Source organism: Fundulus heteroclitus, chromosome 22 (assembly GCF_011125445.2).
Source record: "Fundulus heteroclitus isolate FHET01 chromosome 22, MU-UCD_Fhet_4.1, whole genome shotgun sequence".
NCBI classification, from domain to species: Eukaryota; Metazoa; Chordata; class Actinopteri; order Cyprinodontiformes; family Fundulidae; genus Fundulus; species Fundulus heteroclitus.
In genome coordinates, this window is record NC_046382.1 from 2,663,112 (window position 1) to 2,686,674 (window position 23,563).

Below are 23,563 nucleotides of genomic sequence, written 5' to 3' on the forward strand. Positions count from 1 at the left end.
CCCAAATGATGCACTTTTTTACATCGTGGCTTTGCGTACACCGATTTTTGTACAAACATAAAAATGAGCACCATAGTCCTCAAAAGCCTGCTGATATTCACAGTGAAAGAATTATTTTGATATCTCTTATACTTTTTCAGCTACAGCCATTTGTTCGGGACAATGTTTCTGAGATTTTTCAATTTTCCTCAAAATTACCTTTTTTGCATGATTTTTTGTGCCTAAATTCAAATATTTCCAGCAAAAACCCATAGCTTGTCCGGTTCCCCTATCCGTTACGAAATAAACGCAGAACAAATTACGTCTCTTACCTTTATCGTTCCGGAGAAACGAAGTGCTGCTAGCGGGGTAAATCGCAGCTCAAACAGGATCAGAACTCCATGTCCCCAAATGATGCACTTTTTTACATCTTCGTTGTGCCTACACCGATTCTTGTACAAACATAAACATAGGCACCATAGTCCTCAAAAGCCTACTGATACTCACAGTGAAAGAATTATTTTGATATCTGTTACACTTTTTCAGATACAGCCATTTGTTCGGGACAATATTTCTGAGATTTTTCAGTTTTCCTCAAAATTACCTTTTTTTATGATTTTTTTTTCATCACACCAACTGCATTGGCTGTGATGAATGTAGGAATCTGAAATTCGCACAGTCACTTCCTCTTAACATTTTTAAATTTTCCACTGATTATCAACCATGATTCACTTTTCTGTCCCATTTTGGATTTCACATGCTTTCCTATTGGCCCTTGGACTCCAACAGGACCTGGCAGGATGCCCAGACACGACCCCCCGGCCAATACAGAACCACCCACCTGTGGGAAATGGCGCTACACACAATTTTGGTCAAATGTTGAGTTCTGGGCCCAGATTTGGTGCGGCTTAGTTGCTAAAGGAGGCCAATCTGACACATGGCCTTTGGTGAGCTTTGGTGACATTAAGTATTGGCACCCTTTTTGACGAACTTCCCAGTACAGGATTTGGACCAAACTGACAGGGTACCATCACAAGGTGATACTGGACACAACCATGTTAGCGGCTAACGGTTAGCATGTTGCTAACCAGAAGTAACTCTAGGAAGGTCTCACCAACTTCTGCTTCACAGAGTTTGTACTTCCTTTAGGGAGAAAGCTTCCTTTAGGGAGAAAGAAATGTGGCCTACATCGCATAAAGCATCTCCAAGCTATGAGGTGTCAACACTTCTTCAACACAGTTGACCTCTCCATAATTCAGAGCCATGCACGGCACTGGTCTACTGTACAGTGGGTTAGGTGTTTGGCTGCCAGGCAAGAGGTCACAGGATTGTAACCCGGTGTGGCAATTTCAGAGTATTACATTTTCACCCAATATTTAATTTCCATTTGGCTTTAAAAAACTATTTTTCTATTTAAATTAATACAGTTCACCATTTTTTCATGCCTTTAACATTTTTATTCACATATTTCATTTTTTCATGCTACATTGAAGTATTTAATCGTGTTTTAATAACACCAATTTTCCATGCTGCTTCGATGCGGACCTTCTCCTGTCGGCTGGTTTTGATGAAGACAAATCCTTTTGACTCAGAAGATTTGATTTAAAATCCCCAAGCGATAAAAGCCTACAACCAAGGAACTCGGAAGCTTTGGCTTTGACGGTTATGCGCACCACCAGGCGGGCGCCTTCTTCAATTACTTCAGAAATTGAACGTTTCTAGTTTGTTCTATACTCAATATGGATGCATTTGTTTTTCTTTTTCTCTTTTATTCTGTCATTGTTCTTAATAAAGTATTAAAGAAAAAAGAAGATGCAGGTGTCTAAGTAGGGCTTGGGGTGCTTGGCCTTTGGTTTCTCTTTTTTGTAATTCAAGTTTTTAATGTATTTTGCAACTTTTAAACTTTTAAACATAACATCCATCCATCCATTATCTATGCACACTTAATCCCTCATGGGGTCGTGAGGGGTTGCTGGTGTCTATCTCCAGCGTTCACTGGGTGAGAGGCGGTGTACACCCTGGACATGTCACCAGTATGTCGCAGGGCACGTTTTTATGGGCACTTTTTTGTTAGAATTTTTCACTTTTATCCCTTTCGCTCAGATAGGGTAAAGTGAAATAACCCAAGTTATCACATATGTCCTTTCTTAAATCATTAAACACTTTGTAAAATGAACGTGCCCTATGTCCTCCAACAGGTAACTTACCACACTCCTCCACTGGGTTTGTTTCATTAATAATTTCACTCTTATTGATACAGTATCTTAATTGTAAATACTTCAAGACGTTTCCTTTCCGTTCTAGTCTGTATTTTTGAAGGATTCCCTCTAAACACATTATCCTCCCTCTTCAAAAGAGGACCGCTTCAGATCGTGCTGAGAGGCTGTGACACATCTCTCTCTCCCTGCCTCTTCTACTTATTTACATGCCCAAAGAGACAAGAAGTGAGATATCTCCCTGTTCAGTTAACATGTGTGCTTCAATGATGCTTTGCCAGATTATATTTAAACAACACACACAGTGTTATTCACAAAGATTGCAAATAACAGCGCTCATTATCGTCCCAATGTGCCACAGCGCTGCGCAGTGCGCACCGATGGCAGGACGCTATGTGGAGAAAATTCAGGAAGAAGAAAAAGATAGCAATGAGATTCTCTGTTCACGTGAACCTCTTTAAAATAATAGAAGAAAAATGTAACCAGGACCCGTGGAAGCAGCCTACCGGGGTTATTGTTTCATTTTCTGAATGCAATCTGAGTCAGAAACAGCGCCACATAATCTCTGCAGAAACTCAGTAGGGAAACCGTTTTAATATTATTAGGCGCCCGCCTATGCATTGAAAATGCATGGCGGAGGCCTTATACTATGCACCTAATAAGGGTTTCTTTAAAATTATTCCATATCTTTCTTCCGTCACCGTTAATACGGCCCGAACCGTAGGGTCTACCCCCACATACTATATATCGAAACGTTCGTCCCGACGTCGTGATGAGGGCTTTTTGTACTTGACGCCATTTTGGCTTACGGTTAGAACAAAATTCACCAAAAACCACTTCTTTAACACAGTTGACCTCTCAAAAATGCACGGCTGAGCACGGCACTGGTGTTTTGGTCGAGTGGGTTAGGTCTCGGGCTGCCAAGCAGAAGATCCCAGGTTCGAATCCAAGCTGTGCCAATTTCAGAGAATTACATTTTCACCCAATATTTCATTTCCCTTTGGCTTTAAAAAACGATTTTTCAATTTAAATCAATACAGTTCACCTCATGCCTTTAACTTTTTTATTCACATATTTCATTTTTTCATGCAACATTGAAGTATTTAATTATGTTTTAATAACACCAATTTTCCATGCTGCTTCGATGCAGACCTTCTCCTGTCGGCTGTTGGCTCATTAGCAGGCGCATTTGTTGTGGTCTCTTGTCATTCACACAGAACAATAAACCATGCCAGCCGACATGAGTTTTAAAAACGGCAAAGCTTTGTCTTAAGCAGAAACGTGCCTCTACTGAGCACTGCGTTCTCAGACCAGTGTGATGCGTTCACGAGCGTTGGCAAACTATGGTGCATTCAGGAGCATGGGACATTTCTAATTTACAAGGAAAGACACATAAAACCAAACAGAGCCCGAACCGTAGGGTCTACCCCCACAAACTATATATCAAAACGTGCGTCTCGATGCCGTGAAGTGTGCTATTTGTACTTCACGCCATTTCCAGTTACCATGGCAACGAAATTAGTGAAAATCACCCCAAAAAAAAACATAGGAATGAATGGAGTCGGATAGAAAGAAAGCCTCAAAAAACCTCCAAATGACCATTTTCAACGCTGTACTCAGTGTCCGAAATTAACTTTGTTATTCACCGGCCAAGTTGGCCGGTAGATGTAAAAATCCACCGGCCAGGCATATTTTTTACCGGCCAAAATATTAATCCTGACCAGACCTCAACTTTTATAAAAATTAAGAGTGAGATTATGTTAATTATGGGGGGTGTGGTTGGGGGCGTGGCTGACTGGACCCTGGAAGAGAAACCTTTGTTTCCTGACTTAAAAAAAAGAAAATATTGTAGTTGATTATAAAAGACACAATATGAATTATCAGATTCACATCCAGGCGATTAAAAAACACTACAGATTATCATTATTCTATCCATGTTGGTCTTATTTGTGAATGAGGCAGAGTTTCATCAAGCCAGTACGGTCAGTGGGGGTTCTAAACCAAATTTAGCAGGGTGGGTCAGGGTGGGGCCAGTATTTTTCACAGGGGCACAGAACAAAAGATTGGGGGGGGGGGGGGGACTTAACAGGTCAACATTTCATTGTTTAAAATATTAAGTAAGCCAAAGAGCCAATTGTGGCTCTGGAACTGCAGGTTGCAGACCCCTGATCTTTTCTCAATACAGCGGGATCTTAACGTGAAACAGCTTAATTTTAATTGTTTTTTTTTTTGTTTTTTGTTTTATTATTTTGTTATTTTATTATTGGGTAAAAACATAAACAAAAAAAAAATACAACTGATCCAAATGACCAGTCAGTCACGTTATCTTTGTCAGCATTTTATCATCCTAAGAAATGTAACATCATGTTTTTAGTACAGGGGCCATAACAGGGGCCAGGAACAGTTCTACATGGGCATAGGCCCCTGTTGGCCCCTGTTCAGAACCGCCCCTGTGTATGGTTCAAAATTTTCCCCTCAGCTGCAACACTTAAAGCACTCAGGGTTCATGCTGCGTCTTTACGCTGATCTCGCTGCTGGATTTTACCCTCGTGCGCTGCGCCCCCGATGTTACAGGTTACATGTAACGTAATTGTGCGCACCTGAATTCAAGCGCAACGCACCACGCCCACCGAAGCACCGCTGGTCCTGTGTCGTTAAAAACAAAATAGCATGAAAAACAGTTACCGACTCTGACTTTAATTGGGACATTTTGGTACGAGTGGAAGGACATTAAACGTAGCGATTCACGTTTTGAAGGCTGGCCGCTGATAAAAGCACCTTGCTCCGAGAGGGGGCGGGGGAGTCGCAGTAAGAGCGGTGAAGCACAGAGCCGCAGCGCAGGTAGTTAAAAAAAAAAACAGAATAAATAAGAACGAAACTTATAAACAGACTAATTGGCGTTTTAGACTGTATCGGGTTAGCAGATCTGTTTTCTGATCCAGCGTGCAGCCGTGACTGGTTCTGAATGTGAAAGAAGCTGAACCAGCACCGCAGAAGGCGGGTCTAGACTGAGCTCTGGATGGACAGAGCTGTGAACGGATCATATGGGTTTCGTTATTTTTATGTTATTTTTATTTTATTTGGTACAAACATTTACTCGCCATGTGGCAGCTAGCCCTCTGAAATTCACTCGCCAAACGGGAAATTTACTCGCATTTGGCGACTGGCGAGTGTTAATTTCGGACCCTGGCTGTACTGTATCGTCATGCTTTCACCTACGAACACCATTTAACTTCCAGTTTGTAGATATATCTGAACTACTCAGAGGTGAAAACGGGGTGTGGATATATTTTATGGTTTTCTTACAGTTACTCCTCAAATCTCATGTCCAAAAACCAGCAGAATCATCGTTTCTAATGGAAGTCTATGGAGGGAATTCTCAGACTCTCAGAGTGGGCCACTCTGGCGTTTTCAAAGATTTCAAACTCCAAACAACTTCAGCTTACTCGCTCAGGTTTCGCTCTACATACACAAATCATACATCAAAACTTAGGTATTTTTGTCTGGATTCAGGAAATGTAATCCTCATTGGTGTAGCATTTATAGATTTTTCGCAAATCACCTCAGAGCGACACCAAGTCAAAACCCTCCTCATTCATTTCCTATGGAGCCGTTTTGAAAAATCACACCTGAACATCCCAAACAAAACACGTTTTCGCATTGCCTCCTAAACCGTTTGATGTACAGACATGAGACTTTCACACATGCATGTCCAGACCTTTCTGGCACTCACAAAAAAGGACTTTTGTGGATAACTGTTACAGTCTTGCCGCAGGAACAATTTGTTTGGGAGTAGCAAATGTGTCAAATCCTCAAAGAGCATCAGACTTGCTTCCCCCCAAATGATGCACTTTTTTACATCGTGGCTTTGCGTACACCGATTTTTGTACAAACATAAAAATGAGCACCATAGTCCTCAAAAGCCTGTTGATATTCACAGTGAAAGAATTATTTTGATATCTCTTATACTTTTTCAGCTACAGCCATTTGTTCGGGACAATGTTTCTGAGATTTTTCAATTTTCCTCAAAATTACCTTTTTTGCATGATTTTTTGTGCCTAAATTCAAATATTTCCAGCAAAAACCCATAGCTTGTCCGGTTCCCCTATCCGTTATGAAATAAACGCTGAAAAAATTACGTCTCTAACCTTTATCGTTCTGGAGAAACGAAGTGCTGCTCGTGGGGTAAATCGCAGCTCAAACAGGATCAGAACTCCATGCCCCCAAATGATGCACTTTTTTACATCTTCGCTGTGCCTACACCGATTCTTGTACAAACATAAACATAGGCACCATAGTCCTCAAAAGTCTACTGATACTCACGGTGAAAGAATTATTTTGATATCTCTTACACTTTTTCAGGTACAGCCATTTGTTTGGGACAATATTTCAGAGATTTTTCAGTTTTCCTCAAAATTACCTTTTTTATGATTTTTTTTTTCATCACACCCACTGCATTGGCTGTGATGAATGTAGGAATCTGAAATTCGCACAGTCACTTCCTCTTAACATTTTTAAATTTTCCACTGATTATCAACCATGATTCACTTTTCTGTCCCATTTTGGATTTCACATGCTTTCCTATTGGCCCTTGGACTCCAACAGGACCTGGCAGGATGCCCAGACACGACCCCCCGGCCAATACAGAACCACCCACCTGTGGGAAACGGCGCTACACACAATTTTGGTCAAATGTTGAGTTCTGGGCCCAGATTTGGTGCGGCTTAGTTGCTAAAGGAGGCCAATCTGACACATGGCCTTTGGTGAGCTTTGGTGACATTAAGTATTGGCACCCTTTTTGACGAACTTCCCAGTACAGGATTTGGACCAAACTGACAGGGTACCATCACAAGGTGATACTGGACACAACCATGTTAGCGGCTAACGGTTAGCATGTTGCTAACCAGAAGTAACTCTAGGAAGGTCTCACCAACTTCTGCTTCACAGAGTTTGTACTTCCTTTAGGGAGAAAGCTTCCTTTAGGGAGAAAGAAATGTGGCCTACATCGCATAAAGCATCTCCAAGCTATGAGGTGTGAAGCTTCAACTGTGTTGAAGCTTCTTCAACACAGTTGACCTCTCCATAATTCAGAGCCATGCACGGCACTGGTCTACTGTACAGTGGGTTAGGTGTTTGGCTGCCAGGCAAGAGGTCACAGGATTGTAACCCGGTGTGGCAATTTCAGAGTATTACATTTTCACCCAATATTTAATTTCCATTTGGCTTTAAAAAACTATTTTTCTATTTAAATTAATACAGTTCACCATTTTTTCATGCCTTTAACATTTTTATTCACATATTTCATTTTTTCATGCTACATTGAAGTATTTAATCGTGTTTTAATAACACCAATTTTCCATGCTGCTTCGATGCGGACCTTCTCCTGTCGGCTGGTTTTGATGAAGACAAATCCTTTTGACTCAGAAGATTTGATTTAAAATCCCCAAGCGATAAAAGCCTACAACCAAGGAACTCGGAAGCTTTGGCTTTGACGGTTATGCGCACCACCAGGCGGGCGCCTTCTTCAATTACTTCAGAAATTGAACGTTTCTAGTTTGTTCTATACTCAATATGGATGCATTTGTTTTTCTTTTTCTCTTTTATTCTGTCATTGTTCTTAATAAAGTATTAAAGAAAAAAGAAGATGCAGGTGTCTAAGTAGGGCTTGGGGTGCTTGGCCTTTGGTTTCTCTTTTTTGTAATTCAAGTTTTTAATGTATTTTGCAACTTTTAAACTTTTAAACATAACATCCATCCATCCATTATCTATGCACACTTAATCCCTCATGGGGTCGTGAGGGGTTGCTGGTGTCTATCTCCAGCGTTCACTGGGTGAGAGGCGGTGTACACCCTGGACATGTCACCAGTATGTCGCAGGGCACGTTTTTATGGGCACTTTTTTGTTAGAATTTTTCACTTTTATCCCTTTCGCTCAGATAGGGTAAAGTGAAATAACCCAAGTTATCACATATGTCCTTTCTTAAATCATTAAACACTTTGTAAAATGAACGTGCCCTATGTCCTCCAACAGGTAACTTACCACACTCCTCCACTGGGTTTGTTTCATTAATAATTTCACTCTTATTGATACAGTATCTTAATTGTAAATACTTCAAGACGTTTCCTTTCCGTTCTAGTCTGTATTTTTGAAGGATTCCCTCTAAACACATTATCCTCCCTCTTCAAAAGAGGACCGCTTCAGATCGTGCTGAGAGGCTGTGACACATCTCTCTCTCCCTGCCTCTTCTACTTATTTACATGCCCAAAGAGACAAGAAGTGAGATATCTCCCTGTTCAGTTAACATGTGTGCTTCAATGATGCTTTGCCAGATTATATTTAAACAACACACACAGTGTTATTCACAAAGATTGCAAATAACAGCGCTCATTATCGTCCCAATGTGCCACAGCGCTGCGCAGTGCGCACCGATGGCAGGACGCTATGTGGAGAAAATTCAGGAAGAAGAAAAAGATAGCAATGAGATTCTCTGTTCACGTGAACCTCTTTAAAATAATAGAAGAAAAATGTAGCCAGGACCCGTGGAAGCAGCCTACCGGGGTTATTGTTTCATTTTCTGAATGCAATCTCAGTCAGAAACAGCGCCACATAATCTCTGCAGAAACTCAGTAGGGAAACCGTTTTAATAGAGAACTTCTGCTATTTGATATTTTCTTTTATTAAACACATTATTTTGTTATAAAAGAAAAGAAAAGGCTGTTTTTTTAAAAGAGGTTTAGCAAAAACTGTTCAGCATCATCACAAGAAAGCAGTAGAGAAACATTTGATTATCCATCCATCCATTTTTCTACACACTTATCCCTGCTGGTGCCTATCTCCAGCTGTCAATGGGTGAGACGCGGTACACCCTGGAGAGGTCGCCAGTCTGTCCAGGGTGTAGTCCTTTGAATATATTTTTCTGGATTTAATAAGAAAATGTTACAGCTGCCGAATCCAAATTGCAACGAAAACACCCTGTTTATCCATCTCCTACCAGTTCATGTGTCAGTGACGGTACTCGTGTCAAATGCAACAGCCTGCATCAAACTCACAAATAACACAAACAGTAAAATTGAGACAGAGAACATTGATTACAACACATTGTTTTTTATGTGTTATATTTTTATTTTGTTTTATTTACTCTGTGAGGAAAAAAGGTAACGTGAGAGCAAAGCTGCTGCTTCTTGTGAGATCTTCTATGGCTTGTTGTTTTTCTCAGGAATGTGAACTTCACCTGAAGTCAATTCCACCAGTTTCTAGATAAATCAAGCTATGAATGGCAGTTTGAAGCTCTTAACGGAAACTGTTGGAAGGTTCCTCCTCTGACCTAAAGCTAAAAATCTTACCACACATACAACAAAGAACCTTATATAAGGAACTATAAAGTCCCAGTAATGGACAGCAAGAATAAAACAGGCTTGTAAAACATGTTATCTTTTTATTTGTGCTATACTCAAGATGGATGTATTTTGTTTTTCTTCTTCTCTTCTTTTCTGTCATTGTTCTTACGTTTTAAAGAAAACAGAAGATGCAGGTGTGTGTGTGTGTGTGTGTGTGCGTGTGTGCGCGTGTGTGTGTGTGTGTGTATGGTAAGATTTTTAGCTTTAGGTCAGAGGAGGAACCTTCCAACAGTTTCCTGGTGAAGATATTCAAACTGACATTCTCAGACTTAGACTTAGATAACTTTATTTGTCATCCTGCATGCACAGAGTGCGTACAGAACAAAATTTTGTTTTCATACGGCTTGGAAAATCACGGTAAAAATGCAGTGGATCTCAATAAATAAATTTCAGTGTCCATTTTGTGTCTTCAGCAGTTCAGAGTTCAACTTTTCTGCAGTTCAACAGTCTGATGGCATATGTGCAAATGTGCAATATGCGGATGTGGTACAGAGACCATTTTGCTTTTTTCGGCTTCAGCAGTTCAGAGTCCCTTTTGGGGCTTCAGCAGTTTCGGCAGTTCAACAGTCTGATGGAAACAGGGAAAAAGCTTTTACAGAACCTGGAGGACCTGCAGCGGATGCTGTGGAACCTCTTCCCAGAAGGCAGCAGGGAGAACAGTCCATGGTGGGGGTGTGAGGGGTCCCTGATGATGTTACGGGCTCGGGACACACGGCGCTGAGATGAGAGTCAGTGCAACAGGCCGGTAGTCGTTGAAACAGGTGACTTGAGGTTTCTTTGGCACCGGAATGATGGAGGCAGACTTAAAGCATGCTGGCACTGTGGCTTGGTCCAGCGAGGTGTTAAAAATGTCTGTGAGGACACCAGCCAGCTGACCTGCACACTCCTTGAGCACCCGCCCAGGGCATAGCTTGATTTATCTAGAAATGGGTGGAACTGACTTCAGGTGAATGCAGTTAAGTTTAGATTCCTGAGAAAAACAACAAGCTAAATTTCACAAGAAACAGCAGCTTTGCTCTCACTTCACCTTTTTTTCTCACAGAGTAAATAAAATGAAACACTAATGGTAACAGATTAAAAAGGATGTGTTTTAATGAATGTTTTCAGTCCTTTTTTCAATTATCTGTTTATGTTTGAGGGTTTTCTCAGAGGATTTTCATTGTTGTCTTTCTATAGTGTAATATGTTTCTGGATGTTGTGTGCATTCTGTGTTGCACCAAAATGTCATCATAGTTACATAATGACAAGAACGACTCTTGATTCTTGAAATCCCAGAAGGAACAAACTAGTCATCTTTGAAGGTCGTTTTTACAACACGTTCACTTCTTCAAGTGTTTGTAAAAGTTGCAATAAACCTTTAGTTGTTCTAATCTGCCTTCCATGAAATCAACATAAAACATGATGAGGCACAATTGGCATCGGTAGAACTGAAACCTTTGTGTCATCTAAACAGGGATACTTTGTTCGGTTCTGATTGTTTTATTCTGGGATGCAGGAAGGAAACATTTAGCTGAATCTCTCCAGGAACACAAGGCAGGAGAACATCTAGAACATGAAATATTTAGCTTTAGAGTAGTGCCACTTCTGTTTAGTTCTGATAGTGGAGGGAAAGAAACAACCCAACAGTGACTTGGTTTAGAACTAACACTGCAGTCCACTCTGAACACCATGCCTACTGTCAGACATGGTGGTGGCAGCATTATGTTCTGCTTCCTTCCACCAGGAACAGGGAAGATGGTCAGAGTTGATAGGAAGATGGTTGGAGCCAAATTCAGGGCAGTCTGGGAATAAAACCTGCTGGAGTCTGCAGAAGACTTGACACTGGGGTGGAGGTTCACCTTCCAGCAGGACAACCACCCTGAAGATAAAGCCACAGCTGCAATGGAACGCTTTAAAACTAAACATATTCATGTGTTAGAATGGCCTAGTCAAAGTCCAGTCCTGAACTCAGTCCACAATCTGTGGCAAGGTCTGAAACCTGTTGTTCACAAATACTCCCCATCTATTCTGACTGAGCTGGAGCTGTTTTGCAAAGAAGAATGGGCAAAAATCCCCAGATGTGGAAAGATGGTAGACAAATCCTAAAAGACTTACAACTGGAGTTGCAGCAAAAAAAAGTGTTTCTAGAAGGCATTCACTCAGGGCAGTTGAATACTTTTACAAATGATTATTTATAAAAAAAGATAATTGTCTTTCTACTTCACAATTGTATACCACTATGTTGGTCTTTCACATAAAATTCCAATAAAATATCATTATGCGTGTGGTATTTAATGTGACAATATATTGAAAATAACATTGCAAGCCCCAGTACGTTGTCATCTTAGAGATTTAATGTGTAATCAGGCTGGTCAGTCCTTACAAAGAAGGAAATAGTTTATTCTTTGATCACTCCTGCACTTCTGAGTTTGTCTTGTCTGGAAACAGGCCAGGAAAGGAATTTATATTTTTGGTCTTCTCACACAAGCACCTTTCAGACAGAGGTTAAATGCTTCCTGTTGGAAATGATGCTCATTGGGTGTGTTCTTATATTTTAAATTTTATTTTGTCTGATGTTGCAGACTGAAGCCCTAATTCCTGAAAAGGAAAAAAAACATCTTTGCTTCATAATGTTACTACAGCAGTTCTGGTGAAAACTCTACATTCTGTCTGATGCTTTTTGATTTCTGGGTGTAACTCATCTTTCATCTGTTTAACTGTTAACACCAGGGCAGACAAAGGAGTGTGCAAGTATCTAACCTGGAAAACTACAGCCACACCTCCAAAATACAGAAGTAAAACTCTGAAAATTCATTCCTAACCACTGGCTTTGGATATATGGCAGTGGGAGGAGCTTTTTCTTTTATCTAGTCTGCAGATATGACCATTTGGTAAACTGAGTACTGAAGGCGTTCCTGATGTTTCAGGGGGAGGAGCTGTGAGGATATAAGGCCTCATCAGAAGTCTGGAACCCACACCAGTCAACAAGACTTCAAGATTTCTTGGGTGACCAATTAACCTTCACCAGGTAATGAAATCCTTAACTAAGGGGCTATGCTTAAGTCCAGATGTAAAACTGTTGTACTGCTTTAAGTTTATTTCTGTTCTTGCTTGCATTTTCATATTTAGTTTTATTTTTGTACATTTATTTATTTACATCCACTGTCTTTCCCCTGTCCCAGGCTGAAGACATGTCCTCACATCAGATGCAGGTGCCTGCCTTGGGTCGGCCTTTCTCTTTAGGCATGCTGTATGATGCTCGCAAAGACCAGCTGGTGACAGGTAACCTGACACATTTCAGATTTATTCAGATCAAGACAGGAAAGTATTTGCACATGTGAGCCTACCTACCCATTCTGGAAAGTTAAAAATTTCCATGACTCAGTTAAAACATAATGAGGTGGTCAGGGAACTGCCTGGTTGTGTCTTGGAGATGCTGTAAAAGTTGATGGTTTGAAACTCAGTTTTCAGTCTGGATCCAAAGACCTTTGAGCACGAATTGCTACTGGTGTAGCATGCTGATACTAAATTCTGGGTCAAATGTAGAGAGAAATTTAGCCTCAGTGGGACTATGAAAATAAATATTTATTATTACAAATAGCTACAGTGTCTGAAACAAATATTAACCCATCTCCATGAATTAAACTTTGTTGTAATTAAATTGAGAACATTTCTGAAGAGCCAAAGGTTCTGGGGATCAATTAGGCTCTGCGTGTGTCTGGTTTGAAAGTAGAACCTCGGAGAGCTTAAAAGTTGTGTTTCTGTCTGCAGTATAATACTGAAAATAAAATATTCCTGTGTGCTTAAAGTAAGTTCCAATGATCATTCTGTGAGGTTAAAACATGTCACAGATGATCGTGTTGCACAAAAAGCATCAGGCCAATGATGAAATCTTTAAAATAAGTTGGCACAAAAGATCTGAAGGACAGACACATGCAGGTGATTGTGTTCAAAAGTGAAGTATGTGGACACAACTGTTTTACAAAAGTAGAGGTTTTAAAGGATATTAACCAGAGTAAAAGCAAAGTGGACAACATTTTCTTTCTTCTGAGTTATGTCAAATAACATCTGTAGGTCACAAGCAGTTGGAAGACACATTTTCTTATGTTTTCATGTATATTGATATGTGAAGGATGGAGAATGGGGATGTAAGAGGATTTTTCTTGTTGCCAAAACTTATCTATTCAATTCAATTTTATTTCTATAGCGCCAAATCATGAAACATGTCATCTCGAGGCACTTTACAAAGTCAAATCAATCATATTATACAGATTGGGTCAGATTATACAGATTGGTCAAAAATTTCCTATATAAGGGAACCAGTTGATTGCATCAAAGTCCCGACAAGCAGCATTCACTCCTGGGGAACCGTAGAGCCACAGGAAGAGTCGTCTGCATTGTACATGGCTTTGCTGCAATCCCTCATACTGAGCAAGCATGAAGCAACAGTGGAAAGAAAAACCACCCATTAGCGGGAAGAAAAACCTCCAGCAGAACCGGGCTCAGTATGAACGGTCATCTGCCTCGGGTGATCTGTCTTCCCTGGATGATGTCACAGTTAACAGAACGTCAGACCAGGTGTACCTACTATGAAGATAAAAGAGAGAGAGCAGAAAGTTAAAAGCTGAAATGACAACTGTCATTTCAATGTAATGCAATGCAAAACTGGAGAACAGTAGAAATCAGTAGAGTGAGCAAATTAGATCCTGATGTCCTCCAGCGGCCTAAGCCTATAGCAGCATAACTATAGAGATAGCTCAGGGTAACATGAGCCACTTTGACTAGAAGCTTTGTCACAAAGGAAAGTTTTAAGATTAGTCTTAAAAGTAGACGGGGTGTCTGCCTCACGGACCAAAAGTGGGAGTTGGTTCCACAGGAGAGGAGCCTGATAGCTAAAGGATCTGCCTCCCATTCTACTTTTAGAGACTCTAGGAACCACCAGCAGACCTGCAGTCTGAGAGCGAAGTGCTCTGTTAGGAACATACGGGGTAATCAGAGCTCTGATATATGATGGAGCTTGATTATTAAGGGCTTTATACGTTACAAGGAGAATTTTAAATTCTATTCTTGATTTAACAGGAAGCCAATGAAGGGAAGCTAAACTTGGAGAAATATGATCCCTCTTGTTGATTTTTATCTCAGCATTTTATTTCCCCATTAATTCCTATGGCAGTTTTGTCTGCAGTTCTTAGGGTATAACATTACCACAGTACATCAGAATCACACCAAAAGCAACAACACAGAGCCCCACATTTTAATATATGCATTGTCGGGGTGCATGCTTCCGTCCGGGCCACATAATTTTTATAAATGGCTATAAGTGAAAAGTAAATGGAACACTGGAAAAAGTTAGAGTGGCTCATGTTACTCTGAGCTACCTCTATAGTTATGCTGCTATAGGCTTTGGCTGCTGGAGAACAGCCTTAAAATGAAATTATGTGAGTTGCTGCTATATGGATAATTTGGTTTGGAATAAAATGAATAAAATGAGCACTTTACAGATCTGCATGGAGAGTTTTTGAGGTGCAGAGAAGCAAATTCAATACTAAAGAAACCTATTATTCACAATTTTAAACTTACATCCTCTAATATAGCCTTGCACAATGTTGGTACGTTCTAGTTACCCTACACCCAACACTTCTCTAGAGGTTACAGTAGGACTGAAATTTATAGTCCAGTCTTTGCTCACTGTAACACATAGTGCGGTCCAATGGGCATTTATTGAGTGTCTGCCTGCAACTTGAAAGTGTTTTCATGGTAACTTTAAATGAATATTAATTTATTAATCTTTTTACAGGTTTCCCTCTGTGGGACAGAGAAACTATCAACAAGCACAACACCAGACAGACTCAGAGAAGCAGTTCCTATCAAATTAGTGTCTCTGACTCCTTTGAATCCAAGTCTTCTCTGCTGGATCTGAATGTATCTGTCAAAGCCAGTTTTTTGGGTGGTCTGGTTGAGGTTGGAGGATCTGCAGCTTATCTCAATGACAAGAAGAAGTTCAAGAACCAGAGCAGAATCACCTTTCAATACAAAGCCACAACTGAATACAAAGAGCTGTCTCTGTCTTCTCTCAAAGTTGAAGGCTCTCAGGTTAGGGATTGTTCTGAGGAATCCTGTGCAACACATGTAGTCACAGGCATCCTTTATGGGGCAAATGCTTTCTTTGTGTTTGACAGTGAGAAGTTAGAATCAAACAGTGTTCAGAACATTGAGGGCACCATGCAAGCTGCGATCAAGAAATTTCCAAAGTTCAGTGTTGAGGGCAAAGTAGGAATAAAGATGAGTGAAGAAGAAAAAGCTGCATCCAGTAAATTCACCTGTAAATTTTATGGTGATTTTATTCTTGACAAGAACCCTGTGACATTTGAAGATGCAGTGATGACCTACGCCAAACTTCCAGGCCTCCTTGGAGAAAATGGAGAAAATGCAGTTCCTCTTAAAGTCTGGCTGACTCCTCTGAAGGACCTGGAGCCATCAGCAGCTGAGCTGAAGGGACAGATTTCCTTTGGTTTACTCAGAAAGGCTCAAATTTATTTGGAAAGTATCAGAAAAATAGAAATGAGATGCAGTGAGGCTCAGCAAGAGAAAGAAGTCATGAGTTTTCCACAGATTCATAAAAAGTTGATTCTTTTTGAAGATCTTTGTAAAGACAACATAGCAATGCTCAGACAGACAATGCAGGAGAAGATTCCTCTCATTCGTGAAGGTAAAGAAGATGAAACATTTTTGGAAAGTCTCCTTGATCAGCAGGAGAATTCTTTGTTTAGTCCCAAAAGTTTAGATAGTTGGTTAGACAATGCAGAGAGAGAAATAAACGTCATTAGGTCTTGTGTGGAGATTATGGAGGGAATCCAGATTGTTCCAGATGAGAACCACCTGGAAAGAGAGGCTCTAGCTGCAGGCGTAGATGAAGCCTTCTGCTTTGTTTTTACCTCTGTGAAAACTGATGACCCCTACCTGGACCAGATGATCAACTATCTGAGTAAAGATAAGACAGAACCTAAACCCTGCGTGACTCCATCCACTAAAGACCAGTGGTTCTTCTCAGATGAAGTTCTAACCAACATGAGAAAAAAGGCCACTGAGTTCATTTCAGCTTCCAAACGACTGAAGGGCAGCAGCAGATTTCGTTTCCTTGTAGCAGCTCTTCCGAATGCAAAATTCACAGGAGCCACCATCTACCAGTATAGAGACGGCCTTCTGAAAACTGAAGACTTCTCACAGCCTAAGTTTCATGATTTGACAGCTCAGCTGGACCGAAGAGATCTTCTATGGTGTAAGGCCATTTTCTATTCAAGAGTGTAGCTATCTGTTAAAAGGTTCTTCATACAAAAGATTGTTTAAAATAGTCTTACATGCATATTAGACAAAAAATCATGTACTTCTGCTGATTAAACATGAGTAAATGTGAAAAGTAAGAGATTACCTCTTTTTCTATCAACCAGACTACTACAATCTGACCTTGGATCCCAAAACATGCGGCAACTGGCTTCTACTAACTGATGAAAACACGAAGGCAACTGATGGAGCCGTATGGCAGCGGTATGACGAACACCCCTGGAGATTTAAAGACCAGAATCAGGTTCTGTGCCAGCAGGGGCTGACAGGATGCTGTTACTTTGAGGTTGAGTTGGGCATTAGACATCCTAATGCGGTTGGGCTAGCTCTTGCATACAAAAGCATACCAAGGAGTGGAAAGAATACACAGGATGCCTTTGGACAGAACAAAGTATCCTGGTCTTTTGGTGTTAAGGATGATACCGTTGAGTCACGCCATCATAATAATCACTGGAAACAACATCTTCCTGCTGAAGGATGCAACAGAGTTGGTGTGTATCTGGATTGGGCCGGTGGCTCTCTGTCATTTTACAATGTCGTCTCTAACAAACTGATTCACATGTACACCTTCAAGGCCAAATTCACTGAGCCACTTTACCCAGGTCTATATGTCTGGAGTTCACCCAACTTTGCTTCCTTTAGACATATTTAGAGATAAACAACAGGGTCAATAATATAGGATTCAGGCAGATGTGGTGTACAAGCAGTTAGCGACTGATTTAGATGGTTTCTGTGCCTTACAGCAGAAGCAAACTCTCAGAATTCTAGTGGGTCAACTTTGTTAAAGTCGGAAGAAACTGATAGAACACTTTAACCATGTTCAGGACATCAAATATGTACCACAGCATCAATTACTAATACTAATCACTGCTCCAGGTAAACAATGATCAGGTATAATGTTGTAAAGTCCTATTGAAGCTCAATATGTGTCTCCTAGGTAAGAGTAAGAGTGAGGAGTGCTTTGCCTCACTAGTGTGTTCAGGACAAGATTTTTTTTTCTTGATTTTGTTTACCTAGTGTTTTCTGTTATATGGTACAGGGATATTTTTTACTTTTGAAGGCTTTTATTAACCACAAAATGGGGTCATGGTTATAGCATTTACAGGGTGTTCCACCATTCCTTAATGTTAACAAGCAGGGGCGGTTCTAGACAGGGGCCAACAGGGGCCCATGCCCCTGTAGAAATGGTCCTGGCCCCTGTTATGGCCCCTGTACTAAAGACATGATATTAAATACACTTCTCATAATTATTTGCAATGGCAAAGACACCATAACTGATTGGTCACTTTGACCAATATTATTATTATTATTTTACCTATACAGTTTTACTCTACTTAAAAATAATTTAAAACTTAAGATGTTTCACGTTTAGCTTTAGCTGTATTGAGCTGTGGGCAAAGTTTTCAACTGCTAGATCAGGGGTCTGAAAACTGCAGTTCCAGAGCCACAAGTGGCTCACTTAATATTATTCCACAGTTAAATATTGCCATTTTATTGTTTTTTTTATATATATATTTTTGTTCTGTGCCCCTGTGAACAAACACTGGCCCCACCTTGGCCCCCCTGGTAAATTTGGTCTAGAACCACCACTGTTAACAAGGATCTAGTTTTTGTGGTGGAGGAAATTAATGTTTGAGTTACTGGTGAAAACAAGTCATGTAATGTGTGTTCAACTAAATCTTTATATTGTTGTGTCCTTCCATTTAAAAACATCTAGGGATGTACTATTTACGAAAAATGTGAAAATGTTTTAACCATTTACTATAGGACATCAGCTATAATTAGTGAAAAATAGAAATACTGGCATACCTTGCAAGAAAATAAACATCTGGTCTGGAGTGATTGATGAAACGCTTTGTCTAATTTAGCAAATTTTCTATGGGTAAAAATCCTTCAACTGTTTGTTTTTAATTATTTTTAAACCATAGCAATGATCATGTGATTTTTTTCTCTTTTTTGACATACTTTTTGTTTTTAAAATAAACACATTGTACATTTCAGGAAACATTGTTTTGTTTTTTGATCATGAACTAGACTCCGAATCATCATTCTTTCTGATAAAGATGTCAGCATAATAGGAATATTTTTATGTTCTAGAGCTAAAAATATGTTCATAACACTACCAACTATTGGAAATCTTCAGCAAAGCTGATTCCTGTGTCAAACTCTGAGTTTCCTTTTTAGTCACCTATGCTGGTGAAGATTCTTAGTCATCCAGGTCATGGTCATTCCAAAAAGAAGTACAAAGCAAAGCAACTGGACTAGTTTCCGTAGTTTAAAGACGTTTCGCTTCCTCTCCAGGAAGCTTTCTCAATTCAAAAAGTCTGGAGTAATGATGAGTACCAAGCTATATACCACTGCCAAACAAAGGCCTTGTAACGGCTTAGATTGCATGCAAATTCAACGGAAACAGGTCTACCCCTTAGTAATGGGCGGTGGTTAAAGCCATTAACCTTCTTCATAAATAAAATTGATGCCATTAAAAATAAATTAATTCATATCCTCCCAAACATGATTACCTCATCCTCCGTAAGTGAGGCAGCGATGGAGGAATCTTTAGAACCTGCGCAGTGTTTGAACTGTTTAGAAGCAGTAGAGCTTTCTGAGCTATCTAAAATTTTAGCTTCATCTAAACCTTCTACCTGTATGTTAGAGCCAATCCCAACCAAGTTGTTTAAGGAGGTATTCCCTCTGATCAGTGGCACTATTTTAGACATGATTAATCTATCCTTAGTAAATGGATATTGTTAAGAAAATATCTTAGTCAAGCAGAGTGGTGTCTGTCTCTCCCTGCTCCAGTATAAGATAAACATAGAGTTTTACGGCAGGTGGGGGAGTGGGCCAGAAGAGTTTCTTTGTTCGAATAGATTACCCCTCCCTCTCTAACCCTCCCTCTCTAACTTAGAGGAGGGCAGACACTGTAGCAAAAAGGAATGTCTTGGTAAAACTTACTTCAGACAGACTTCGCAACCGCGCAGTGAAATCATCTTGATTGGTAATGTAAACTCTGTCTCCATATTTAATTTCTATGAATTAAATATGTATATTAAACTGTTCTACCTCTTGATTAATGTTTCCTCACTTGCGGCCAAATCTGGAAGCGGGGTAAGATGGGTTTTCAATAGACATGTAACAGCAGGCCGGTAAACCCAATCTTTAACATGGTGCCGTGACCCGGATTTTGGCAGTAAGCAGAGGAACTGTTTGAAAATTGGACACAAAAAGAGGACTTTTCTGCAGCACCACAGGTCGACCAAAACAATAGTAAGGAGATTTTTTCTCCGTTGGCAAAATGTTAGATGTGTAGGCTAAATTGAGTGGTGCTGTGGTTTAAGATACTCTCTTCTCAAAATATCAGAGGCTAAACAGTAAAACTAGGTTTGAATGGAATTTATGTTGAAACCGAGAAATGATTGAATGGGATTTCTGTGTATGTCCATGTCAGAAAAACGTAAAATAAGGTAGAAACTTAAAAGAGAATAAAAGCAAAGAAGCCGTGAGTGGTGAGAATGTCGAAAAATACAATAAAAGACAATAAAAAAGATAAAATTACAAAAAATAAAAATAGTCTCTGAGTTGGTCACTCCCCACTCCAGACTGACGAGTCTGGAGATCTTAGAACTGAGATGAAACGTTGTCTCGGAGAAAGGAGACTCTCCACAGAAACGTAGCAGTAGGAACTGCCGAGAATACATAACATCTAAAAGTTCAATTCAATTCAATTTTATTTATATAGCGCCAAATCATGACACATGTCATCTCAAGGCACTTTACAAAGTCAAGTTCAATCAAATTATACAGATTGGGTCAGATTATACAGATTGGTCAAAAATGTCCTATATAAGGAAACCAGTTGATTGCATCAAAGTCCCGACAAGCAGCATTCACTACTGGGGAAGCGTAGAGCCACAGGGAGAGTCGTCTGCATTGCACATGTTCCAGACATGTGCAATGCAGCTTTATGCTGTCGCTTTATGCTTGCTCATACTGAGCAAGCATAAAGCGACAGTGGGAAGAAAAACTCCCCATTAACGGGAAGGAAAACCTCCGGCAGAACCGGGCTCAGTATGAACGGTCATCTGCTTTGACCGACTGGGGGTACAGAAGACAGAGCAGAGACACAACAAGAGAGACAAAAAAGCACAGAAGCACACATTGATCCAGTAATCTGTTCTACATTGGATGGTAGTAGCGGGTGAGCCGTCTTCTCTGGATGATGTCACAATTAACAGAACGCCAGACCAGGTGTACCTACTATGAAGATAAAAGAGAAAGAACAGAAAGTTAAAGCAGAAATGACAACACATAATGCATAATTGAAGAACAGTAGAACTCTATAGAGTGAGAAAATTAGATTCTGATATCCTCCAGTAGCCTAAGCCTATAGCAGTAAAACTATAAAGGTAGCTCAGAGTAACATGAGCCTCTCTAGTTATAAGTTTTGTCAAAAAGGAAAGACAAAACTGTCCTCATGGACCAAAACTGGGAGTTGGTTCCACAGGAGAGGAGCCTGATAGCTAAAGGATCTGCCTCCCATTCTACTTTTAGAGACTCTAGGAACCACCAGCAGACCTGCAGTCTGAGAGCGAAGTGCTCTGTTAGGAACATACGGGGTAATCAGAGCTCTGATGTATGATGGAGCTTGATTATTAAGGGCTTTATACGTTAGAAGAAGAATTTTAAATTCTATTCTTGATTTAACAGGAAGCCAATGAAGGGAAGCTAAAATTGGAGAAATATGATCCCGCTTGTTGATTTTCATCAGAACTCTTGCTGCAGCATTTTGGATCAGCTGAAGGCTTTGAACTGCATTTTGTGGACTTCCTGATGGTAAAGAATTACAATAGTCCAGCTTTGAAGTAACAAATGCATGGACCAGTTTTTCAGCATCACTCCTGGACAGAATGTGTCTAATTTTGGCGATATTCCGGAGGTGAAAAAAGGAAACTCTGGTAACCTGTTTAATATGGGATTTAAATTACATGTCTTGGTCAAAAATATCACCAAGATTTTTTACTTTATTACCAGAGGCCAAGTTAATGCCACCCAGATTAACTGGTTGGTTAAGAAGTTTATTTTTTGAGGACTCTGGCCCAAAGATTACAACTTCGGTCTTGTCAGAATTTAGATGCAGGAAATTTAAAGTCATCCAGCTTTTGATGTCATCAAGACATGACTGCAGTCGAAGTAATTGATTGGATTCATCAGGATTTATGGATAAATATAGCTGAGTATCATCAGCATAACAGTGGAAATTAATCCCATGCTGTCTGATAATTTTGCCGATCGGAAGCATATATGTAGTAAAGAGAATTGGTCCAAGGACTGAACCCTGTGGTACTCCACAGGTGACCCTAGAGTTTGAGGAAGATTTATTATTAACATGAACAAACTGGAATCTGTCCAACAGATAAGATTTAAACCAGCCTAATGCTTTCCCCTTAATCCCTACAGTATGTTCAAGTCTTTGTAGGAGAATATTGTGATCAACTGTATCAAATGCAGCACTGAGATCTAACAGGACAAGTATAGACTCAAGTCCATTATCTGAGGCCATGAGAATATCATTAGTGACCTTCACCAGAGCTTTTTCAGTGCTATGATGAGCTCTGAAGCCTGACTGAAACTCCTCAATTAGGTCATTGCTTTGTAAATGTTCACAAAGTTGATTAGCAACTACTTTCTCAAGAATTTTAGATAAGGAAAGAAGATTAGATATAGGTCTGTAGTTTACAAACTCATCTTGATCAAGAGAAGGTTTCTTAAGTAAATGTTTAATAACAGCTACTTTAAAAACCTGTGGTACATATCCATTTACTAAGGATAGATTAATCATGTCTAAAATAGGACCACTGATCAGAGGGAATACCTCCTTAAACAACTTGGTTGGGATTGGGTCTAACATACAGGTAGAAGGTTTAGATGAAGCTAAAATTTTAGATAGCTCAGAAAGCTCTACTGCTTCTAAACAGTTCAAACACTGCGCAGGTTCTAAAGATTCCTCCAATGCTGCCTCACTTACTGAGGACGAGGGAATCATGTTTGAGAGGATGCCAATTATTTTATTTTTAATGGCATCAATTTTATTTATGAAGAATCCCATAAAATCGTTACTACTAAGAGCTAAGGGAATGGATGGCTCAACAGAGCTGTGGCTCTGGGTAAGTTTGGCAACTGTACTAAAGAGAAATCTAGGATTATTTTTATTCTCTTCAATTAATGATGAAAAATATGCTGCTCTAACTCTGCGAAGGGTCTTGTTACACGACAATAGACTGTCCCTCCAGATTAAGTAGGATTCCTCTTGGTGTGCAGAGCGGCATTTTCTCTCCAATTTCCTAACATTGTGCTTCAAGGAACGCAGCTCTGAATTAAACCAGGGAGCCAGCTTCCTGTGAATAATCACCTTCTTTTTCAAGGGAGCTACATTGTCTAATGCAGAACGCAATGAGGAAGTCACATTGTTAGCAAAGGTATCGATTTGTGAATGGGAAGAAACAGCATTGCTGCCATCTACAGGGCATTTCTGCAATACTGAGGATATTAAAAAGGGGACAGACTCTTTAAGTTTTGATACAGCATTATCCGATAAAGATCTACTATAATGGAAACCCTCTTTTGGGGGTGGAGAACTCAGTTAGATTAAACTCA

General features: G+C 40.0%; 1 protein-coding gene across 2 annotated transcripts in view; it reads left to right on the forward strand.

Annotated features, from left to right (window-relative positions):
- Nucleotides 1-12,430: 12,430 nt before the first annotated feature.
- LOC105917027 (stonustoxin subunit alpha) overlaps nt 12,431-23,563 on the forward strand; it is a 12,565-nt gene continuing 1,432 nt past the window's right edge. The window contains exons 1-4 of one of the 2 annotated variants that reach the window (XM_036126195.1): nt 12,431-12,599; nt 12,754-12,853; nt 15,369-16,850; nt 17,020-18,035. In XM_036126195.1, coding sequence (XP_035982088.1) covers nt 12,763-12,853; nt 15,369-16,850; nt 17,020-17,564 — 2,118 coding nt within the window. In that variant the 5' untranslated portion in view covers nt 12,431-12,599; nt 12,754-12,762 and the 3' untranslated portion in view covers nt 17,565-18,035. Of the gene's footprint in view, nt 12,600-12,753; nt 12,854-15,368; nt 16,851-17,019; nt 18,036-23,563 lie in introns of those variants that run through there. The other variant, XM_036126194.1, reaches the window with a different exon arrangement.